The sequence below is a fragment of the Amborella trichopoda genome, chromosome 6 (genome assembly GCF_054954075.1).
Source record: "Amborella trichopoda isolate Santa Cruz 75 chromosome 6, AtrichopodaSantaCruz75HAP2 v2.0, whole genome shotgun sequence".
Lineage (NCBI taxonomy): Eukaryota > Viridiplantae > Streptophyta > Magnoliopsida > Amborellales > Amborellaceae > Amborella > Amborella trichopoda.
The window spans coordinates 18,013,317-18,036,574 of NC_142341.1; the positions used below are offsets into that span (position 1 = coordinate 18,013,317).

Genomic DNA, 23,258 nt, shown 5'->3' on the forward strand with positions numbered 1-23,258 from the left:
GACCGTTCTTGGGGACAGTTATTGTTAGTAGAGGAAGATGCTAAAAACATTATTGCTTGGGCTTTAAGGAAAGCTACTCCCCCCTGGTATCTTGTGTCTATTTATGACGAGATTGAGCATCTTTGCAGGGATACGTCAGTCTTATGGAAGCATATCTCAAGGACGTCTAACGGGTTCGCGGATCTGATGGCCAAGGACGGAGCCAAGGCCCATGTTGAAGAATATGCCCTTCAGCTTCGGGTGGTTACAGAGCACATGCTTCCTTTCGGGGCGGGGTATTTTTGTGGGCTGGGATTTTTTGTTATTTACTCTTTATTTTTTTGTACAGTTGCAGTACACTGTGTAAGGGGATATTTTTATAACCCATTTTGTATAGGGTCTGATGACCTATACTTTATTACCAGGAGTTCCGTTTACTTAAGGTACTCTTGGATTTACTTTTACCTCATTGTATTTATCCTTTCGATCAATACAAATGTTAACAGTTATCAAAAAAAAAAAATGGACTCACCTAGAGTAAATTCTTTGATCCAAAATGGATCTCATATGATAAGCAAAGATGATGAAAGCTCCACAAATCTGAGATCCTCTTCCACAGTGGGAAAGATGTTAGCTTGAAAAATACCGGATTTCTACCAAAAGAGTCCAACAAAAAACTTGTAGATTAGGTACTCATGGCTAATAGCAATATTGCACGTGTGCAAAAACACAAGCTTCTCAGATGCACAGGGATCCAGGATTTAGAAAGACAATGCCATGCAAGTGATCACGGCTGTACAAAATCCAGACCCAAGGGAATAATTCTCTACCATGTGGACAGAGCATGAACACAAACCATGATAAGATACATAGTTCACAATTTGATGGATAAGGTGTATATGTCGAAAGATTCTAATTGCATCCCATATAATATAGCAATTGCTAGTTTAAGCACCACAACTGCAAACCAACAGATTTATAAGAAGATTCCTACCTCAAGAAAACAAAAAAAAAAAAAAAAAGAAATTGGAAATTGGAAGATATCACTCACATTGAGGTGATGATTGTTTAAGACTGATTAAATAGGGGGAAAATACAAGAGATGGTTGATTGCCTAGTAAAATTTACCAAAACCTTGTCAGGGCCACCCAGTAACAAGTCAATGATTTATCCAAGAGCTTGCAAAAATGGAACTCCATATGGAACCAAGAGAGACACTGTGAACTTGAGCTAAGCAACATAATGTGGCAAACTGATCATACAATTACAAACCTGATGATACCCACTTGCCCAATTATTTCCAGCACCTCCTCCATGGTCTGAGACATATATGTTCTCATGATTGTAGAGATTCCGATATTCGCTGTTTTGGATACCATTGATAACTCTAGGTTCCAAATCCATCAAAAGTGCTCGAGGTATGTAATGTTCGTCATCAGCTTGATAGAAAAAAACGTCTTTTCTATCACCTCCCTGCAGTAGAGGTACCAAGTTAACCCAAAAACATTCAACTAAGTGACAGGAAGCAAAACTTTACACATAGAGCCCGGGTAACCAACACCTCTGAAATCACTATCCAGGTTTTATTACATTGCTACCCATAACCTTTTGGAACATTGTTTTATGAGGTGGAGAGGGTAGAGTTCCCAAGAAATGCTATTGAACCAAAATTGACAGCTTGCAGTACAGGCATAAATCAGCACAAGCGGTCTATATGAGACAGAATATGGTAAATAAAGCATAATCCACTCTACAACTGACTGTTAAAATAGAAATATAACCAATCGTATCAGGTTACAATGCTTAGTTAATGGATCTGTGTAATTACAACTTCAAACAAAAAACATTGCTGTTCAGATTTTACTATAGACTACTTACAGGAATACATCTTTGAAAAAATAAAGTAATTGTAAATGGGGTATGCTTCCCCTGCCGAATAACCTACAACCATGTTACCAATCAAACTTCAAAAAAATCCCTCATTAACCATACTAGTGATTATATACATCTAAGACTTTCCATTAGTGTGATTCAACTTAAATAGTATTACTGAGAAGCCAGATCACGTAGCCAATGTAAAAACTCCACACATTCAAGTTTATATAAAGAAACCAAAAAAGAATACACAAAATAAAAATATAACATTGATATTCTAAACTTTGATACAAGAGAAGCATTATTTGGAAAACATAGTAAATAGGGAAACCTCAAATTAATACAAAACATTTTCAAATATGTTCCAAAGTTGAAGTAATCCTCGGTAATAAAGGGCAATAACATAAATAGATTTTATTGACAACCAAAACCATAAGATGCTTATGAGTTTAGCCAATACAATTTGAAGGATGTAGGTTCAGTGATCAGAACTCAAAAGAACTTCATTAGTTCTTACAAATCAAAACTACAGTAAATAGTAATCTAGCCATCCTACGCTAATTACTTGTGGCAATATTCTAAATTTTCAATCAATCAAAATGCAGCTTTTGTGTAGTACCTTTTTCTTGCTATCCTAATATAGCTGATCAAAAGATTATGAAGAGAAAACACCAAAAGAAGTATAAAAAGCTCTAACAAATGCCTGTAATATCTGAACCAACTATAGCTAGGCAAAATAACGAATTAAGTAGTAGGCACCCTTACTCTCGTGGTCAACTCCAACATAAAAATCCCTAGATAAATACAAAGATATCCTTGAAAAATACCCAAAAACCCCAGAAACCACGCTCTCACTATTCAAAAAATTAATACCCAACTTAAGATGGTCTTAGATGGTGACTATGAGTTAACAAAACCAAAATTATCAAACTCATAGCCGTAATACAGAACAATAAAATACTGAACAACTCGACTTTAAATTGCAATAATGGTACTCCAAATCTTATAGGTCGTGACTTAATATTTTGAACAAATTGAAGCCTTTCTTATTAGATGATCATGATACTTTTAGATGCGTTGGAGTTATATAAATAAATAGATACAGGTAATTTAAAAAAAAAAAAATTACCAGAACAAACATAAAAATAAATAACAAATGCCAGAGATTTAGTAAGATACTGGCCAGATGGAAACAGATGAAACAAGCCCCGTTTTCATTAGCTAGAACATTTTCCCAAATAAATATATTGTGAAGCCCCATTTTGTTTTAAACAAGCATGGAAAACAGGATTAGCAGCTCTATGAATGCCACAAATGCTATCACAATAAGTGGCCAGACTTTCTATGGAAGCAAAGTCAATATACGTTATTAAATGCCAAGTCAAATTCTATTTCATATTATTCTCGACATTTAGGAGGAAAAACGTATGCTACATTAAACTCACTAACATTAAAAAGAAAAAAAGAACAGCAATTGAGAAATGATAATAGAGAAGCTCATATAATAACTAAAACAGAGAAACTGAAACAGCAGTCATATGAGGTCTAGCAAAAACAGGAAAATTTATGGAAGAGAAAGAGAGAGAGAGGAGAGGCCTGTGTGGCAAAGTCTTCGAGAATGCCATCTTTGCTGATGCCGTGCTCGAGGCAGAGCTGCTTCCAGAACTCCATGCCTATTTGGTTCCCGCATTGCCCCACTTGGAGGGTGATGATCTCTCTCGGCATTTCCCCTCTCTCTCTCTCGGGATCGCACACTTTTCCCTCCAACACACGCTCTCACAAGAATCACTCTCCCTCTCTCTTTCTCTCAACTCTCTCTCACTCTGGTTTTGGCGCTACTTTATGCAGTCTATTCCGTGAAGGAAAGTTGTTTCATGCGAGCTGGACCGCATTTCTACAATGCGGTCAAGAAAGTGTAAAGATGGATGCAAGAAGGTGTTCCATCTAAAAACCATGGAAACTAACGGCCTAAATACTTTCTTACTAGAATTATTATTTTTAATTTTTTAAATTTATTTATATTTTCATATTCATCATCTCCATGCTAGAGATTTCATGTCCTTAAAAATTAAATCTTAAAATCCATTTCAAAAATAAATTTATTAAGAGGTCCACATTTCTACAAATGGCCGCATAGAAACCGGGTCCTCTTTAGAAACAACCCATATTTAAGGAATGATCTAGTATCTATGCGGCCAAGCGTATAAATGCGGGCCTATTAAATATATTTTTGAAATGGATTTTTGGACTTAAATGTTAAAGACATGTAATCTCTAACTTAGAGATCATGAATATGAAAAAATAAGTAAATTTTAAAAACTATAAATAATAATTCTAGCAAGAAATCATTTGGACTGTTAGTATTTATTGTTTTTAGATGGAACATCTACTTAGATGGATGCTTTACATTTTTTTGGCTGCATATGTAGTCATGCAGTCCAAGCTGCAGAGACAATTTTCCTTCTTTGAATCTTTAATGAAGATGGGGTGTTTCTAAAGAACAATTGTTTTATGTGGGCTGGACCGTATTTCTACAACATGCGGCTCAGAGGTACAAAGCTTCCATCTTAAAAATAGATGCAAATAGGTGGTCCATCTAAAACCAATTATAACTAACAATCCAAATGTTTTTTTAATTTAATTATTATTTCTAGTTTTCAAAATTTATTTGTTTATTCATATTCATGATCTCCATGTCAAATATTATATATTGGAAAATTGTTTGATGTGGGCTGGACCATATTTCTACATATACGGTTCAGAAAGTATAAACCATCCATCATAAAGATGGATGCACGTAGGTGTTCCTTCTAAAAACAAGGGAAACTAACAATCCAAATGTTTTTTTACTATAATTATTACTTTTAAATTTTAAAATTTATTTATTTATTCATATTCATGATCTCCATATTAGAGATTACATATCCTTAAAATTTAAGTCATAAAATCCATCTCAAAAATAGTTTTATTAAGATGATCGCATTTCATAGAAACCAAGTCTTTATATATTTTCTAAAAACTAAGATAAAATTGCATTTAAAAATATATATTTATTTTCATGCCCGCATTTCTACATGTGTAGACTTAACCGCATCGGTTTCTAAATATGTTACCATTTGGGTTTTAAACACTTTGCTGCGGCCTCCCTTACCGTGCGACACGCGGAGGAGTGACACAGGCAATGCCGTTTACAATACATGTTTGGGAGGTGGTAGTAAATTGTTTGAATTCAAGCCAACTTAAAATAGTATTCAGGTATCATTTTGTATAATAATAATAAGGGAAAATTTTATATAAGATTGCAACTTTAAAATGTAGAATTACATATCTACCTCAAAAATCTATCGGAGAATGTTGTTTCAATGTTGAAAAAGCATCCAATTGATCATCTCGACATTGAGATGTATGAATATATATATAAAAAAAAAGATTATAAGCCCTATAAATAGTGCATCTTGCAACACATAATCTAGACCATCCATTTTCAAGACTTTCATATATTTATGGATCTACTTGATTTTAACCATTTTTAGATTTTTGGTTAATTTTATAATTAGATATGAAAATAGATTTTCAGATAATCCTAAGAATTTTTTACACCAAAATTACATGTTATAATAAAATTTGGAGGTGTACTTTAATTGGATTGTTTAAGGTTGCAACCTTATAGAAAACACACCCTAATAATAAAGCTATCTATTTTTTTATTGGGAAATTATCGCTAATATACCTTCATTTTAATAAATAAATAAATAAATAAAACTTAACTTTTCAAAACCTCGCCTACACCATTTCTCACAAATTTTGTCTTTTTTTGGACCAAAATGACATTCACGGTAGTTTTTTTATTGTAATACATTTTAAGCTTTACGGTAATTAAAACACCATAAAAAATTGAAAAAGTATTATATGTGGGGAAGTCTTTATGGTATTCTTATTACTGTAATACTTTTCCAGTCAATTCCAAACCCCTATTGGTTGAAAAGCTTCAAATCGAAGTTAATATCAAGGCTACCCCTTTCCTTCCGTAGTCTTATTAGGAGTTGTATTTTTTAAAAAATCCATGTTCCTATGGGAGCATGATGTAGACCTACTCCCTCGCTCAAAATTACCTATTTAAGAATGTTTTTGTTCTAAAATTTTGAGAACTATATACAAATTACTAAATTATTTTTGATAATTGAATTATGAGTTATGTGACACTTAAATCTAGCTCTTTGAAAATTTGATTGTTTCTATTCAACCTTGAAGTGTTGGGTTTTTCTAATATACAGAAGAATTTACTTGGAAAAATTCTTTTGCTAAAATTATTCTATTAGTAGTAGAAATTATATCCTAAAAATTTGAGATTTGAAAAATACAGCTAGCATGGATTTTTGTTGATGGAGTAAATAGATAATAGACTCCCGAGAGAGTAGAAAATCTTTGTGTTATTTTAATGAGGTATGGGCAATATTACGGTAATTAAATTACTGTAATACTACTTTAAGTATTACGGTATTTTAATTACCATAATAGTACTTTATGGCATTACGGTATTTTAATTACCGTAATACGCCTTCAACATTACGGTAATTAAATTATCGTAATACTACTTTAAGGTGTTACAGTATTTTAATTACCGTAATACTCCTTCAACTTACTACGTTATTTAAATTGTTTCTTTATGGTAAAAAGATTACCGTGAAGGTTATTTTGTTCCAAAAAAAGCCAAAAATTGTGAGAAAGGGTGTAGGTGAGGTTTTAAAAATTTGGGATTTTTTTTTTCAATTATAGTAAAATATAGGTATATTAACAAATTTTCCCTTTTTATACAATGAAGTCACAACCTTCAACGGCCATCAAATGTGAAATTTGGCAACCTAAAATATATCACAGAATTAAACATTCACAAAAAAAAAAACTTCTTTCTTATTTTGAATCTGGTTAATGGCACATCCTTGATCACTCAATTTTGAATATAACAATCATGATAATTTTTAATGTTCTTGTGCCCAAAATATTTGGTCTCGTTGTATTATTTTCATAATAATTATTCGTATATTGATTTGCATAATATTAAGGCATTATTTTGTGAACTTGTACGAATTAAAAGTTTTCAAATTTTTCATATGTTTTACTAGTTAGAAACAAGGCTCCCATAAATTTTAAATTAATTCTTTAATCAAACGTGGGAATGGGTTGAGGCCGTGGTGGTAACACCGTCTAAGCTTCAACTACCAGTCTAGGTTTTCATTCCCACTCATTCGGAAACCACTAACTATTTCTAAAAAACGGGTAGAGGCTTTTATTCCCCATTGATCTACCAAGAGAAAACTTTAATCAACTAAAAATGCTATAATTTTTTAATATTGCTACAAGTAATCTAAAAAGCATGGTTAGTTGATGTAGTCCCTGATCAAAATCCTTAATTATGGAAACAGAGGAGATAAAATGCTCTATTTGTAAGGAAAAATATATAGAGATACCATTTATTTTTTGAACAAAAACATCAAAGTGGCTCATGTCCATTAGATTTCAAATTAGGTTGTTGAAATAGTATCATCGAACTAGATCCAAAGTCCAAAAAGAATTTTCTTGGACTTCACAACATATCTCAAACCATCTAATTTGACATATATTCTGATGATAATATTAGCCAAATGTCAGCCAAAAAATCTATGGGAGGTTCGCAAGTTTAGTTTGGATGGAACCAATAAAAATGCTTTACAGGACGTATGTCTTTGTGCAGGACGCGTATTTCACCAATCCTTCAATAAAAATGTCTATGTTCCCTCACTACATGTTAGATAAGACCTAAACTAAAAACTGCATCAATTTTTTAAAAATAATTTAATTTTTAATATTTTTATTTTAAAATAGTGATATTATCATACATATTTAAAATTTCTTTTAAATCTGTAAATGCTATTACATCTACTTCACGAAGGATCATAAATACAACACGCTCTTAAGGGAGCACGATGAAACATTATATAAGATTACAAAACGCTAACATTAAATGCTTAAATTTTACCCAAAAGATACTTTTCACTTCTTCCAAAATAACTAATATATTTTTACTAAAAGACAATATGCTCCTTTACCATTTTAATACAGCATATTTTATAAATTTTATAAATTATTGAAATGAACATAGTCAAATTTGATTTTTATATAAAAAATTTTTATTTTGAAAATTAAGATCATATAAATTATACTTTATTTTAATGAGCATAAATTCAAAAACATTGTCAAAGTAAAATAAAGTTATTAAGCTCAATAAAATTAGGGTGCGGCTTGTATATAGCCGAGGCTCTAAACAATCAAAGTAAAGCGCACCTTTAAATAGTGTCAAGAAATGTGGCTTCAATACTGAAAATCTTTGTGATAACTTTAGAATATATTTTTATCTGTAATTATAAAATTTAAAGCTTCAAAAATAGTGTAGATAGAACAGATATATGAAAACTTGCAAAATTTGAAAATTGGAGGTCCAAAAATGCGTTACAAGATGCATTATTTCCAAAACTTGAAATCCATTTTTTTTCTCATGTCCATGCATCTTGATGTCGAGATGAAAACAACCTCGCTTAGTGATAGTTTTGAGGTGGGTTCTAATTTGAGTGTTTGGAGCCAGGCTCTATATAAACTTTTTCCATACAATTATAATTATGTAGTAAATTTATATTTGAATAATACATTGAATTAATTTACAAAGTCATAATTCAATTATAGGTATTTCTAATAACACAGAAGTACATAATCTTTTGTTTAAAATTAATTTGCTATTATTTTTATATACTAACTTGAATAATCAGAATGGCATCAAAGTGTAATTTAACTCTCTTTTAAAATTCGAATTTTTAGTAAAAATTGATAGAAATGAAATTTGTTATTTGGGTAAAATAAAATTCTAGTTTGGCTTTGAGGAAAAAATTTCTCTCAAATTACAGTATTAAAATCATGTTCTTTTTTTTTAACCAATTTTACTTATAATTATTTTTTAAATAGCATTATTAAAAATAGGCACTAATGAGATAGTTTTTCCAATAATGAATAATTTTTCAATACTTTTTCAATAAGAGGTTTTAATAGCTATCTATCTATTTTATTTGATGTATTTATAATCGGGTTACATCAAGAACATGCCATTGACCTAAATTGAATTACTCGTGTGAATCAAAAGTAAAAAAATGTTAAAAAATACTTAAAAATATAAATAACATAATTCTAGAAATGGGGATTTGATCGAAGAAAATTGTTTCATGCGGGCTAGACCACATTCTACATATGCGGTCCAGAAAATGTAGAGCATCTATCTTAAAGATGGATTCAAGTAGGTGTTCCATCTAAAACCGATGGAAACTAACGGTCCAAATGCTTTCTTACTAAAATTATTATTTTTTCATATCCATGTTAGAGATTACATGTCCTTAAAAATTAAGTCTTAAAATCCATCTAAAAAATAGCTTAATTAAGAGGCCTACATTTCTACATATGCGGGCTTTGCCACATAGAAACCGGGTCCTTTGATTAATGCATTCCTTAGTTTTTTTAATCCAATCTACAAACGGCCCAATTGGGTCGAGTATTGTGGCAGCAAACAAGTGTTAAAAAAATTAAAAAGACACTCAAAATCTAAAAATAGGGAATATATATTTAAACTAAAATCAAATAAAACACATCTAAATGAGGTTAACAAAGTAATTAAAAAAATATTTTAAATAATCAATTTTTAACTAGGGGTATTTTCAAAATAATTCAAATATATATATATATATATATATATATATATATATATATATATATATATATATATATATATATATATATATATATATATATATATATATATATATATATATATATATATAAAATAAGTCTTCATGGCTAAAATACTCTCCAATCTTTGCCAAAATGATGAAACACATAAATAAACATGTTCCAATTAGATATTTTTTTTTTTTGTGATTTTTTTTCTTTTTTCTTTTTAATTTGTTTTAAGGTCCTCGAGTTGGATCCCTAATTGGAACCACTAGGCCCAGGCACGGCCACTGCCCAAGTCCGAGCTGACTCGGCCAATTTTTCAAACACTATTTGAATCCACTATTGTCGTCTCACAAGTTTTGGGTTTTCCATCCTAACCATGGAATGGGCTAGTTTAAAATGGGCATTTGATGTTATATTTCATATTGATTTGTCATTATTTTTCCATATCAACTTCAAATAGTCAAATTCACATCAAAATTAAATTTAACTCACTTTTGAAATACCAAAGTTTACACAAAGATTGGAAAAGATTAAAATTTATCGTTGTAATAAAATTCTAACTCGAATTTAAGAAAGCAATATATCTCGAATTACATAATTAGAATCACGGTTTTTTAAAGCAGTTTTAAATAAATTCTATGTGTCAATAATTTTTTTTTAAAGAAATTGATTGAAATTAGGAGGGTGGCACAACATAGTGCCACATATAAATAACATATTACACTAATGTGCTATAAATTAAAGTCAAACTTACAATTTAGTTTAGCAAAACTATAATAAAGAACTTCATTTTCTCAACTTCTAGGCCATGCAACACTCGTGACCTTTTAAACTCCATAATGTTACAATATATCCAGTTCAAATAAATTTTACAATCATGTTAAGTTCGTTAAACTAAATTTTACAAAAGTTGAATAGGTAGCACAACATAGTGCCACCACAAAAGTTATATATTGTATTGTAATTTACTTAGTATTAATATAAAAAAAACTTAAAACCAATATTTGATAGGCATCCAAATGGAGTAGGTAATCCCATATTCATTAATAAACGATATTTTGTGGATGGGTCAAACTTCAATGAATAAAAAGATGTACTCCAAGAAGAATCAATAAATGAAGTTGTAATTCGACCATCGTTTTAATTAATTTAAAAATATTTATTGAATTACAAAATTGGAGTCATGATTATTTAGACCAGTTCCTAATAAAATTGATACAAATTGAGCGGATAACACAACATAACACCACTATATAAATGACACAATGCACTATTATACAATTAGTTAAAGTCAAACCTCCAATTTAGCTTAGCGAAACCACGATAAATAACTTTCTTTTTTTAACTTCTAAGCCATGGAACACACATGACTAAATAAATTATACATTCATATTAACTTCTTTAAAATAAGTTTTACACAAGTTTAGTGGGTACTACAATACAATGCTACAATAAAAATGATACATTGTACTATTCTAAGTAGTAGTTTACTTAATATTACTAAAAAACTCACCACCAATATTTTGCTAGTATCAAATGTAGTTGGTGATTCCATGTTCAATAATAAATGAGATTTGTGTAACAAGCTGGTCTCCAAGGATAACCAATAAGTTAAGTTGTTGTTTGATCATTTTTATTTATGATGTTTACATAGGGTTAATTGATTTTGATTAATGCTATAATTTTTATTTATTGTGTAATAATTTTTTTGAAACAATGTCATATATAAATCAACATAAAAATTATTTTATTGTAAATTATAGTTATATAAGGTTCATAATTTATCTGTTTTTATATATTTAAGTTAAATATATCCATGACATAAATTTATTTTAATTATTTAGTTATAAATTAAAACTTATAAATATATAACCTATAACTAATAGTTTTTAAAAGTTTATTAATAAATTTAATTAACTTAAAAAATACAATAATAGTTACATACAAACCTACAATATAATCGGGCAAAACCACAATAGAAAACTTTATTTTTTCTTCTACTACACAATTAAAGCATAAAGTTCTCGCGTCTATGTGTAATATATATGCCCCTTTAAAATCTACGTTGAAACAATATATCCAGTTTAAATAAATTCTTCATTTATTTTGATTTCTTTTCGATAAGTTTCACACAAGCTGACCAGGTACTACAACACAATGCCAACACAAAAGTGACACATTGTATTGCTATAAAATTAATTAAAAACAAAATAACAAAAAACAAAATGACAATATAGTCCAACAATACCTTAATAAATGACTTCCAATTTATAACATAGTGCCACCAAAAAAATAATGCATTGCAATGCTTTGGGGAGTAGTTTACTTGATATTAATACTATTTTAAAATAATTTTAATACAAATTGAGTGGGTAGCACGACACAGTACCACAATAAAAATAACAAGCTGTATTGTCCTAAGCAGTAATTACTTAAGATTAATCTAAAAATCTACATTTTAATAGAAATTGCATCGAATAATTTACGTATACACTATTGGGTGACTAATTCATTAATGTATGATAGTCACAAGTTACTTTAAAGGATCTAAGACTACCTTCATTAATTATCATCTATAGAAAATGTCAGTCTACAAAATTCTATTAATTTATTTCTAAAAAAGAATTTCACCTAAAAAAAACTCGAAGTAAGACTATTGAGCATGGTTAGAGAAAGAAAATACATATTTAGAGAGAGAAAATATGATAGTGATATTGTAGATGGAAAAAGATGTATGTAGTTAGAGAGAGGACTTATAAAGAGAAAACACATGATTAGAAATTCATGATTTTGTTAGAGAGAGAAAAGATATGGGTAGATAATTAACTATTATAGATTGAATTCATATCACGTGCGGAGCACGTGCACTCATAAAAGAGAAAGCACAACCTTATATTGTTATACGTCATTTTTGACGTACTTTCATTCCTGGGGCGAATAAGGAAAGAGCCGGTAGTAACCTAATCCCTCCGGTCCTCATGATGCCACCAGACTGTGGGAGCATTGTAACAATAAGCCTAAAATTGGGTGACCTTTGAAGAAGTGTAAGAATGACCTCAAATTGCATGAGGGGATATTTTTAGATACCTTAAGGACACCTGTAAAGTTTTGTTGAGTTCTGACGAGTTTTGATATGATCAAGACGAAATTTAGTTTGTAAATCCAGTTCCTATCATGCTGAAAATGGACCCTATAACTATAGCCCGATTTTCTGGGTCTCAAAATAGTATCATACTACCTCTATTGGATTTATAACATCAAAAAACCCTCAGGTACCAAATTTCGACTCAATCATACCGTCCGGGGCCATTTTGAGCCTAACGTACCATAAAAGGGTGGTTTTACACTATTGCGGTGCAACTAGTTTCCATAAATAAAAACCGTGTTTTCTCATTTTGAAATGATTTTCAAATGCCTATAAATTGCTTGTTTTGAGTCCAATTAGGCTTCAATTCAGACGTGAGCTAGATCTCGACGGCTTGCTCATTTTGACATATGACATGTGTCATGATCTGACCAGAAATAAGAGAATTTCTAGAGAGAAGATGGGCTCGAAACATGAAAATTCAGATTTTATAAAGAAGAATGTCCAATTCTTTGAGAGGTCATAACTCAAGATCCCATTGTCGGATCGTCGCAAGTATGGGTCTGTTGTGACCTTGCTTCGAAGAGCTACAATTTAATATAGTTTTTGTGAATGATTGGAGGTCGGATGACACGAATTTTGAGGAAAAAAAATTATATATTTTTCTGGTCATCAGAATCCCATTTTCCAGCGACTTCCTAAAATTGGAACATGCTCATACACAGATCAAAATGGGTGAAATTTATCACAAAATGATTATGATAGTATCATCTTCAAATTGTGATCAAAATGAAGGCTTGGAACGTCAAATTCGTACCAAATTGGTGGTCGAAAAATCACAAGTTTATGGAACTTGGTTGGATTTTGGGTTTTTCCTTAAAATTCTATTTCAATACGATCGAAGGGCATCAAAATGTGCGTAATAGTTCAAGCATCGATTCTACGACGATCGATCGCCCGAATGACCACCGAAAGCGTCAGAAAATGCTCTTGAGGCCTAACAACGAGAAGATGCCCCTCATGGAGGGATGGTTTAGTCATTTGTTGAAAATTGCTGAAAGGTATTTTGGTCATTTGGTCCAAAAGTGGGATTAATATTTTAATTAATAAAATGTATATTTTTTGATAATTTTGGTAGTTTTTGAGCAATCCATCTTTCTTTTGGGGTTGCTCTATAGAAGAAACTCAAGTTATTTGTAATATTCTCTTTTGATCTCTCTTGAAAGTGTTAGAAATTAATGAGAAAGGCTTGAGAATTCTAAGGCTTAGGCTTGTTCTTTTTACTTTACTTTTAAGTTCAAGACTCAAGATGGGAGGAGAGAGAAACATTTCCTAGAGAGAGAAAATATCTCTAGAACCCTTCACTCCCTAGAACCCCAAAATTTCCACACCCTGCACCCTACACCCTACTTTAGTTAGCCTACACCCTACCTGACACCATGCACCATATTATCTTATACACCATAACATCCCTACACCTTAGTTGTCTTGCACCTTACCATATACCATACACACTAGTTCCCATACACCATACCTCAACCCAACCTATCTAAGCTATACACCTAAGCCTTAGACCCTAGTCTTGACCCACCAAGGCCAAGATCTCTGGCACACCCCAAGTTTTATGACATTAAAATTCCTGAGGTGTGGCAGTTTATTCTTAAAGTATAAATAAAACAAATTTGGAATTTTTACATTGTATTGCACATGACTGTCTAATTTTACATTAAAATTTTTTCAAATTTGTACAAGTTTACTCACAACTTTTATTAACATGAAAGTCTATATATATATATATATATAATTTTAATAGAACAAAAGTTACAAAGGCTAATTTAACCATGACTACAGACTTCTTCCAAGCTACTCTTACTGTACATACGAACAATACAACTGCCATTATTCTGAAAAGAATTCACAATAGTTTGATGAGTTTGACTACTCAGTAAGTGACCATCATAATCATTAAAAATAATCATGGTTGGCAAATGTAAATATTTTTTAAAAGAATGCATATTGGAATAATATGAGGAAGAGCTACATGGAGAAATGTTTCAAATTCTTTAACAGAAATATAAAATTTAACATAATCCAAAAGATTTGAATGCATATTGAAACAATATGAGGAAGTGCATATATAAATCATTTAACAGAAATACATAGTTTAACATAATTCAAAGGATTTCACAAAGTATCCTACTGATGTCCCAAGTAGGTCACCTATATACCCCATCAGTGTCTTGGATGGGTTCATTTAATCCCTACCAGCGTACCAGGTAGGTCCGCTCATACCTCACCGGCTTATCGGATGAGTCAGCTTAATCGCTACCAACATACCAGATAGATCAACTTATAACTCATTAGCATCCTGAATGATTTCACTTGATCCCTACCGATGTACCGGATAGGTCCACTTATACCTTATTAATATATCATATGAGTCCACGTAATCCCAACCGGCATATCGGATAGGTCTACTTATATACTAAAAGTAGCTCTGAAACTTTTTAAACATCAAGAAACAACAATATCATATATTCACAATATCCATGAAATCGTTAACATGAATTCACATTAAGCAATCTATAGCAATCACTTTCACTGATATTTCTATAAATAACCAATTAAATATTTTGAGTTCAATTTCTTAAATATAGTTTCAGAAAAGTAGCAGTTTTGAGAGACATTCTTAAAAAATAAAATTTAACATGATAAGCAATCTATTGGCAATAGAAAAATTCATATGGAAATTCAGAGTTAAATACTAAGTTTTCAACTATAAAAAATTCTTAATGCTAGATGAAAATATTACAATTTAATTAAATACAAAAATACCAGTTTTTATAATGTTACTTACATGTAAAATTTATAGTGTCTAAAATTCATAATAATAGACAGAACTATTACAATTTTATTTCACAAGAAAATAAGGTCACTTACACATAAAACTTATGGTATCTAAAATTCATAACAATATACGGAAATATCACAATTTTATTAAAAGCAGAAATACTAGTTTTCAAATAATTATTTTACAGGAAAATGATGTGAAGTACACATACGTCACACTGATATGGGTGTGTTGCTACCGCTGTCAGAGTAAGACCAGGATTAATGACGTTCAGCTAAAGGTATGGAATTAGAGAGACCAAATGAGTTTATGCATGGGGAGATGGAGCATAAAAAATGTTCATATTACAATAGAGAGCAAAATATTATATTCTTATGGGAGAGAGAAATTAATGAGAACTTTGAGAGAGAAAAAATCATTTGTTATGAGAAAATTGCTATAAGAATATCATTATGAGAATAATACTATTTTTATGAAAACATTATGAGAATAATATTATCTTTAAGATAATATTAGGAGAGAAAGAAAAATCATTTGTTAAGAGGGAATCATCATGAGAACATGATTATGAGATTACTATTATTTTTAAGAAAAATTATGAAAATAATATTATCTTAATGAGAATATTAAAGAAAGGTCATTTGTTATGAGAAAATAATCATGAGAATAATACTTTTTTTATGAAAACATTATGATAATAATATTATCTTTATGAGAATATTATGAGAGAAAGAAAAATCATTTGTTATGAGAGAATCATCATGAGAATAATGCTATTTTTATGAAAACATTATAATAATAATATGAGAAAGAGAAAAAAATCATTTGTTATGAGAGAGAAAAACTATTTATTGTGAGAGGATATTATAAAAGAGAGAGCATAAAGAGAGAGAGAGAAAATTTTGTTATGAGAGAGAAATGACTTATAAAAAAAGAGAGAGAGAAGACCAACATTATTGGGTATGATGAGCCTATGAGGGGGAGAAATGGTATTTGAAGTGAGAGAGAACACTTATCTGTTTGACACATGTTTACTTATGTGTAGATAAGTGGGCCGAAGGACCCACCCTTGTCTTAGGGCAATGCACATTTATATGCACATTTATGGTGATGAAGAAGAAGGTTCGAATAAAAAAAGAAAAGAGAAAATGACTTGATAAGGGGATGAGACTAACATGATAGCTGGACCAGTACAATGACCAACTCGGAGTGGTAGAAAGACGAGCACAGTAACTCAGACCGGTGCGATGACAATACTACTCGAAACCAAGGTCGATATGACTGCACTAATCTGGTGTGGCAGCAAAATGGGCATAGTACTCAGGACCAGCACAATGATGATACTGCTCGACAGCTAGACCACTATGACAGTGCTAGGCTGAGTCTGTCTTTTAGTCAAGCAAGAATGAGGAGAAAAGAGAAGAAAATAGAAGAAAAGAGAAAGAAGAGAAGGCGAGAGATGGTGAAGAGGGAGAATCCCGACGGCGTTAAGATGGCCACCCACCATAGAGTAATAGTGTCACGGCCCCTAGACGGCGCTTAACACTGCTACTCATGGAGAAAGGGGCAGGCAGCGAACTTCAGACAGCATTAAGCATCACCATTGGCAACACGAGATGGAAGCACATCCCTCCATGGGCAGTGATAGGAGTGGGACGCGAGAGAAATCTGCGGACGACGATAGGCACCGAGCGAATGAAAGAAGCTCGTGGACGGCGAAAGGCACTGAGTGCATGAAAGAAGCCTGCAGACAGCGATAGGCATCGCCATTGGCGATAGGCATCACCATCTGCAATAGGCACAGGGCGTAAGAGAGAAGCTCGCGGACGGTGATAGGCATCGTCGCGACCCTTCGCGGGTGATGATAGGCGTTGCCGTATGCGATAGGCGCTGGACACAAGAGAAGCATATGAACGGTGATAGGTATTGTCACAACCCTTTGTGAGCAGCTATAGGCATCGCCATCTGCGATAGACACGCAACAGGATGAGACCCCTGCGGGAGGCAATATGCATCGTCGTCTATGCTTACGTGGGACACCTGTAGACAGCGATGAGCAGTGCCGTCTGTGAACTTCATTGAGAGATAGAGACGAATGAAGAGAGGGGGAAAGAAACTCGTGCATGGCGCTGGCATCACCATGCATGACCTACGAAACCACAGGAAAGGAAAGAAAGAAAGAGGCATGCATGATACTACCACTGCTATGCATGACCTTTGAGAAAAACTCAAATGACGGAGAAGAGAAGAAGAGAGAGAAGAAAAGAGGAAAGAAGAGAAGAGAGAGAAAGAGATTTAGCTTAAGCTCAGGGGTACCGACCTAAAATTTTCTCTCTCCTTCTTGTCTCTCTCAAAACTTGACCCAATAATATAAAGAGATGGAAATTTTATTAAGCAAAGTTCCTTCCATGGACAATGATAGTACGTGATATATATAGAGTTTTTCCCAAACATGGGTGGATAGAGTTTTTCCCAAACATGGGTGGATAGAGTTTTTCCCAAACATGGGTGGATTGAATTAAATAAAATAAGAAAAATAGGGTGCAAAATGATTTATTTGCCCCTTCTCAACAATTGGGAAAATTCTAAAATAGTCCCTGCTGCTGCCGTAGACCGTGTGTGATCTTTCATGGATGATCCGGGGTTGCTTTGGTGCCCGTTTGTCCTAAAGATGATTTTTTTCTTGTAGGGCTCAGTATGGCGATCGATTTGATACCAATTTCGAGCCATGGATCGTATTTTTAGGCCACGATCATGTGACTTGAAATTTGGATGAATCTTGCAAATCGGGTAAATAGTATGCTCATTTCTTGATGTTTTTCCATGATTTCTTCACTGTATTGTACTAAGGATGCTGTCACGATCGTGTGGAAACAAGCGCAGTTCGATTTCGTGCCCGGACGAAGATTTCACAACTTTTGAGTTTTGGCCAGAATCTGGAATCCCAGCACCAGAATTTACAGTCACTTCATTGGCTTCATGTGCGAAATCTGACCGTTTATTATGTACGGAGTTCAGTCCAGTGATAGCCATGGACCTTACGCACACGATGAAACTGGTTTTTTGTCGATTAGGTTAGCGAGCGCCATGATTTGGCTGCTCGAGCGAGGCGTGTGTCTACTAATTTTCCTATAACTTTCTTCACAGATCGGCAACTTGTCTCTAGCGTTTCTCTATGGTCGGGCGTTGTCATGGGGCGTGCCACATATTGAAACGCTCGTCTTGACGAGACGAACACGGTCCAATAAGTTTGAGCAATATTCGACCTCGGACGAGTGAGATATGAGTGTTGCAAGTTACTGTTCATGACTGCTCCTTTAATGGAGTTTAGTTGCAGGATGGCCGCACAGGAATAGTGTGCGACTCTGCCTGTTTTGATCTTTTACCCATAAGTTCTTCTTAGAGTGTCAGTTTAAGATACAATTTGACCCTTGAGGGTTTTCAACCATGACGGATCCAATGAAAGCGGTCCCACAGCTGTTTGATGCTCCAAAACTAGGGTTCTAGTTATAGGGGTCCTTTTCAGGGTGCTAGAGGTTAATTCTGCCTGAACTGTGTCTCAGCCTGCACTGCCTTAGACATGTCAGATTGTGACAAACTTGGCAAGATACTTTTAAGAGTTATGATGAAGATCTTGACCAGTCTTATAGCCATTAAGATACTGTCAATTTCCACTGTTTTTTAGGTTTTATTGACCGGCTTCTCCGTTTTATTCCGCATAGGGGACCCATGGTTCTGAAAAATGTCTTCAAACAGCCTTATATGGCTCGGATTCCTCAGTAACTTCGAGCTTTTCTCCTTGAACAGTAACCGGGCCTTCATAAACAACCCCACTTGCAGCTGCGCTTGCCTTTCCTAATTCTCAAGGGGCCCTCTCCCCGATGCATGGGTCCGAATCTGACCTCATCCTCCTTGAGGATGATGGAGCTGAAGTCAACTCTTGCATTAAATCGACCGTCACAAGACCTACCTCTTAGACCGGTGACAAGACTCCTAGGTCAGGGTCGTCTCCCAATCCAAAGGAATGACAATAGGCTAATATGGTGCTAACATTATCCTCTTGAGACTCCAAAATAGCAAGGGATGGATTGCTAATTATTGACCCAGGCACAACAGATGGCCTAGAATTCTTACGCTTTCAAGGAGGTGCAACAGTAGAACGGGACCCTGAGGTGTCAGTGGGTGCAGGGCGCTTCCTCTTCTTCCTCTCTTCTTGAGAAGGTATGGTTTTCCCTGAGCCCTCACCACTAGAAGAACCCGTAGCAGGGGCACTATGAGGATCGCTTCCTATTAAGGCATTCAGATCCTGGATCGCACGCCCTTCGTGGATAGGAACCCTACGACCTTCTTTCCACTAAAAAATGGAACTAAGGTTGTGAAAGAGGGTTCTCGTGTTCTCCTTTAGAGCAAGAACCTGTAGCAATGACTCATCCTCTGTTATCTCCCGCGGCACCCCAAGATATATCCAGTTTCAGGGATAATCCAGTTTAAGGATACGACCAAAAGGAGGCTTTGAAGTTCTTCCCCTGTTTGGTCTCCTGGCTCTAGTTGCTGTCTTCCCCTTTCTTAGGGTCAACCTCCCAATATCCATGGTTGGTGATCCTCCATCAATGCTCATGTGCCTCAGTTGCTCGGACCACCTTGCCGAAGTGAGGTACAACAAACTCGTTCACCTTAGTGATCTCTAAGCAAGTCGACCAAGCAGTACGAACATGGACCGCCTTCCATGATTCGTGAAGGGTTCTTAGTTCCTTGCCTTCTTAGCATTTATCTTGCCATAACATTTCTCGAATAAGACTGGGAAGGGACAACCCTAATCAAGCTCATGTTGTCGAGCGAAGCGGTGGGGGTAGTACCCTTTGAGTTTTCTTACGGGGTTCGATAGGCCAAGACCCCTCCTTTGATGCTTAGAATATACATAAGCTCTCGGATGCCCGTGCGGGCACCATCCAGCTCCTTGTCAAGCTCATCCACAAAAGCACAGTCAGTGAAGCCCCCTACTAGAAAACTGAAGGACTCGTTTCTGAACAAATTTCATGCATGCCCAGGGGTATGAAAAATGACCCTTTGCTCCCCGATCTTCACTAGATGAGGACACATGTCCTCTTCCAAAGATAGGTTTTTGATGTATGTGTTCGGAAAGTAGGCTACAAATGTAAGGGTCCAAACTCTTCTGCATGGAATTCCTAACCATCGTGTGTGTCATTCCTGCCTGACCGTCGCGTGCTTAATTCTTGACCTCTCTGTGTGGGTAAATTCCTGACCGTCGTGACCACTGTGTATGTGTTCTCCTGACGCTGTGTGTGTTATGTTCAGCCGCCATGCGTAACATTTTACCGCGGTGTGCGGTTGACTAGGGTGGTCGGGGGGGGACTTCATCTTCTTTTTCTCCTCCTTCTTTTCCTCACCCATGTGCTGCCACCTCATTGGCACCTTACCCCATGCATGTGTGCCACATCAGCTCATGCATGTGGCCACCTTTGGTCTCTCTCTTTTTGCATGCAAGCCACTTGGCCTTACATGCAACTCTCTATCTCTCCCCCCTTAATTTATAAAAGGCCTTCCCCCAGCTCATTCACCTTTTGCTCTCTCTCTCTCACCCACGTTTTCCCCTTTTGAATTTGTGTTTTTTTAGTGATGCATGCTTGGGTTTTTGGTAATAACATTAAATTTAAGTGTGATTATACATATGCTTGTGAAATGGGGGTGGAGTTATGCTGTCTAAATTTGGTTAAGAATTCCTGCAATTTTCTAAAATCTATATTTTTTGTGCATTACACTTTTAACCAACTTTTATATGTCCAAATGAGTTCAAATTTGATTCAAATAAAATATGAGTGAGTTCTCTTAAATTGTTCTTAAGGTTGCAAAGTGAGATTCTTTATGAATTGGGAGATAGGCTACATTCTCCAAAAGAGTGTCACATGAAATTCTCAGATTTTCAAGAAAACTACACTCTTTGTGAATTGCACTTTTCACCTAATTTTATATATCTAAATGAGTTCAAATTTGATTCAAATGAAATATGGGTGAGTTATCTTCAATTTTTCTTAAGGTTTCAGAGTGAGATTCTATATGAATTGGGAGATAGGATATATTTTCCAAAAGAGTGTCACCTGAAATTCTGAGATTTCCAGAAAACTACACTCCTTGTGCATTGCACTTTTCGCAAACTTTTATATGTCCAAATCGGTTTAAATTTGATTCAAATGAAATTTGGGTGAGTTATATTAAATTTTTATTAAGGTTGAAGAGTGAGATTCTTTATGAATTGGGAGATAATATACATTTTTCAAAAGAGTGTCACTTGAAATTCTGAGATTTTCTAAAAAACTATACTCTCTATGAATTGTACTTCTAACCAACTTTTAAATGTCTAAATGAGCTAAAATTTGATTTGAATGAAATATGGGTGGGTTCTCTTCAATTGTTCTTAAGGTTTCAGAGTGAGATTCTTTATGAATTGGGAGATAGGCTACATTTTCCAAAAGAGTGTCACCTAAAATTCTGAGATTTTCTAGGAAACTACACTCTGTGGACTGCAATTTTCACTGAACTTTATCTATCCAAATGAGTTCAAATTGGATTCAAAGGAAAGATAGGTGAGTCATATTCAAGGTAGATTTTGGTTGTAGAGTGAAATTCTTCATGGTGTGAGATTTATGCCATTAATATGATATATGTAATGTGATATGTGATAAGTGATATGTGATATGTGATAAGTACTGTGATTTCATATGTGAGCATGAACTTGCCACATAATGTGATATAATGTGTAAGCATAATATGATATAATGTGTAAGCATGATAAGATATGATGTGTGAGCATGGACTTTTCACGTGATGTGTGATATAATGTATTATCATAATGTGATAAGACATGTTTATGAACTAGTAAATGTGCATTGTTGTATTAAGATGTGCTTGTGATGCAATGAATGTTTATGAAACAGTGAATATTTATGAAATATTAAATGTGCATAATTGCGATAAGGCATGCTTAGGAGCTAGTGAGTACTTATGAAATGGTAAATGTTTATGAAATATTGAATGTGTAGTGTAATAGGACGGCATGGGTCTGGGGGCGGGGTCGTGACAGCAAGCCACTCGAACACACAATGAATAGGGAAAGGTGTCTTGAAGTCCCCAGGGAAAGCGTCACCGCCCACCAGCGCATGACTGCCTTCCTTCCCTTTATAAAATTTTCCCCTTGACACAACTCTCAGCTCATAGTAAATGCTTCACAGGACTGGCTGTGCAAGGGCATATTGACGTCCACTCGCCATGTCACAGGCTATGTAAAGTGTGCATGGACGAATTATATCCGCTCCCCTTGGAAGGGCAAACTTGTAGAGAAACAAGGCTAGGTAGGCGGCTAGAAAAATGACATCTCTCGAAGATTAGCATTTATAAACTGGAGGTGCTTTGTCTCCAACAACCTTCCCTTTTCCCCCAAGGAGCAATCAAACTCGAATGCATCAGGGTGTTCTCCATATAAGAACCTTATCCACTGGGTGAAGGTTACACGATCACCACCAGATTGAGAGCTAAGGAGTTGATAAATCTTGAAAATCTCCTTAAGCGTAGTGGGAGGTATCTCGCTCCCTAATGAGGCCTCGTAAAAAATGACTGTTTTGAGGGACAAACTTGTGATACATTGCCCCCATCAATGATAGGCTACCAATGAAATGAAGATCTAACCGAGAGATCCATACC

At 34.1% G+C, this 23,258-nt stretch overlaps 1 protein-coding gene across 4 annotated transcripts in view; it reads right to left on the reverse strand.

Annotated features, from left to right (window-relative positions):
* LOC18425936 (tubulin gamma-1 chain) overlaps positions 1 to 3,663 on the reverse strand; it is a 62,481-nt gene extending 58,818 nt beyond the window's left edge. For all 4 annotated transcript variants that reach the window (XM_088869830.1, XM_011622039.3, XM_088869829.1 and 1 more), the window contains exons 1-2: positions 3,451 to 3,663; positions 1,252 to 1,452 (exon numbers count right to left, since the gene is read on the reverse strand). In XM_088869830.1, the coding sequence (XP_088725956.1) occupies positions 1,252 to 1,452; positions 3,451 to 3,579 (330 nt within the window). In that variant the 5' untranslated portion in view covers positions 3,580 to 3,663. The remainder of the gene's footprint in view (positions 1 to 1,251; positions 1,453 to 3,450) is intronic.
* Positions 3,664 to 23,258: the final 19,595 nt, after the last annotated feature.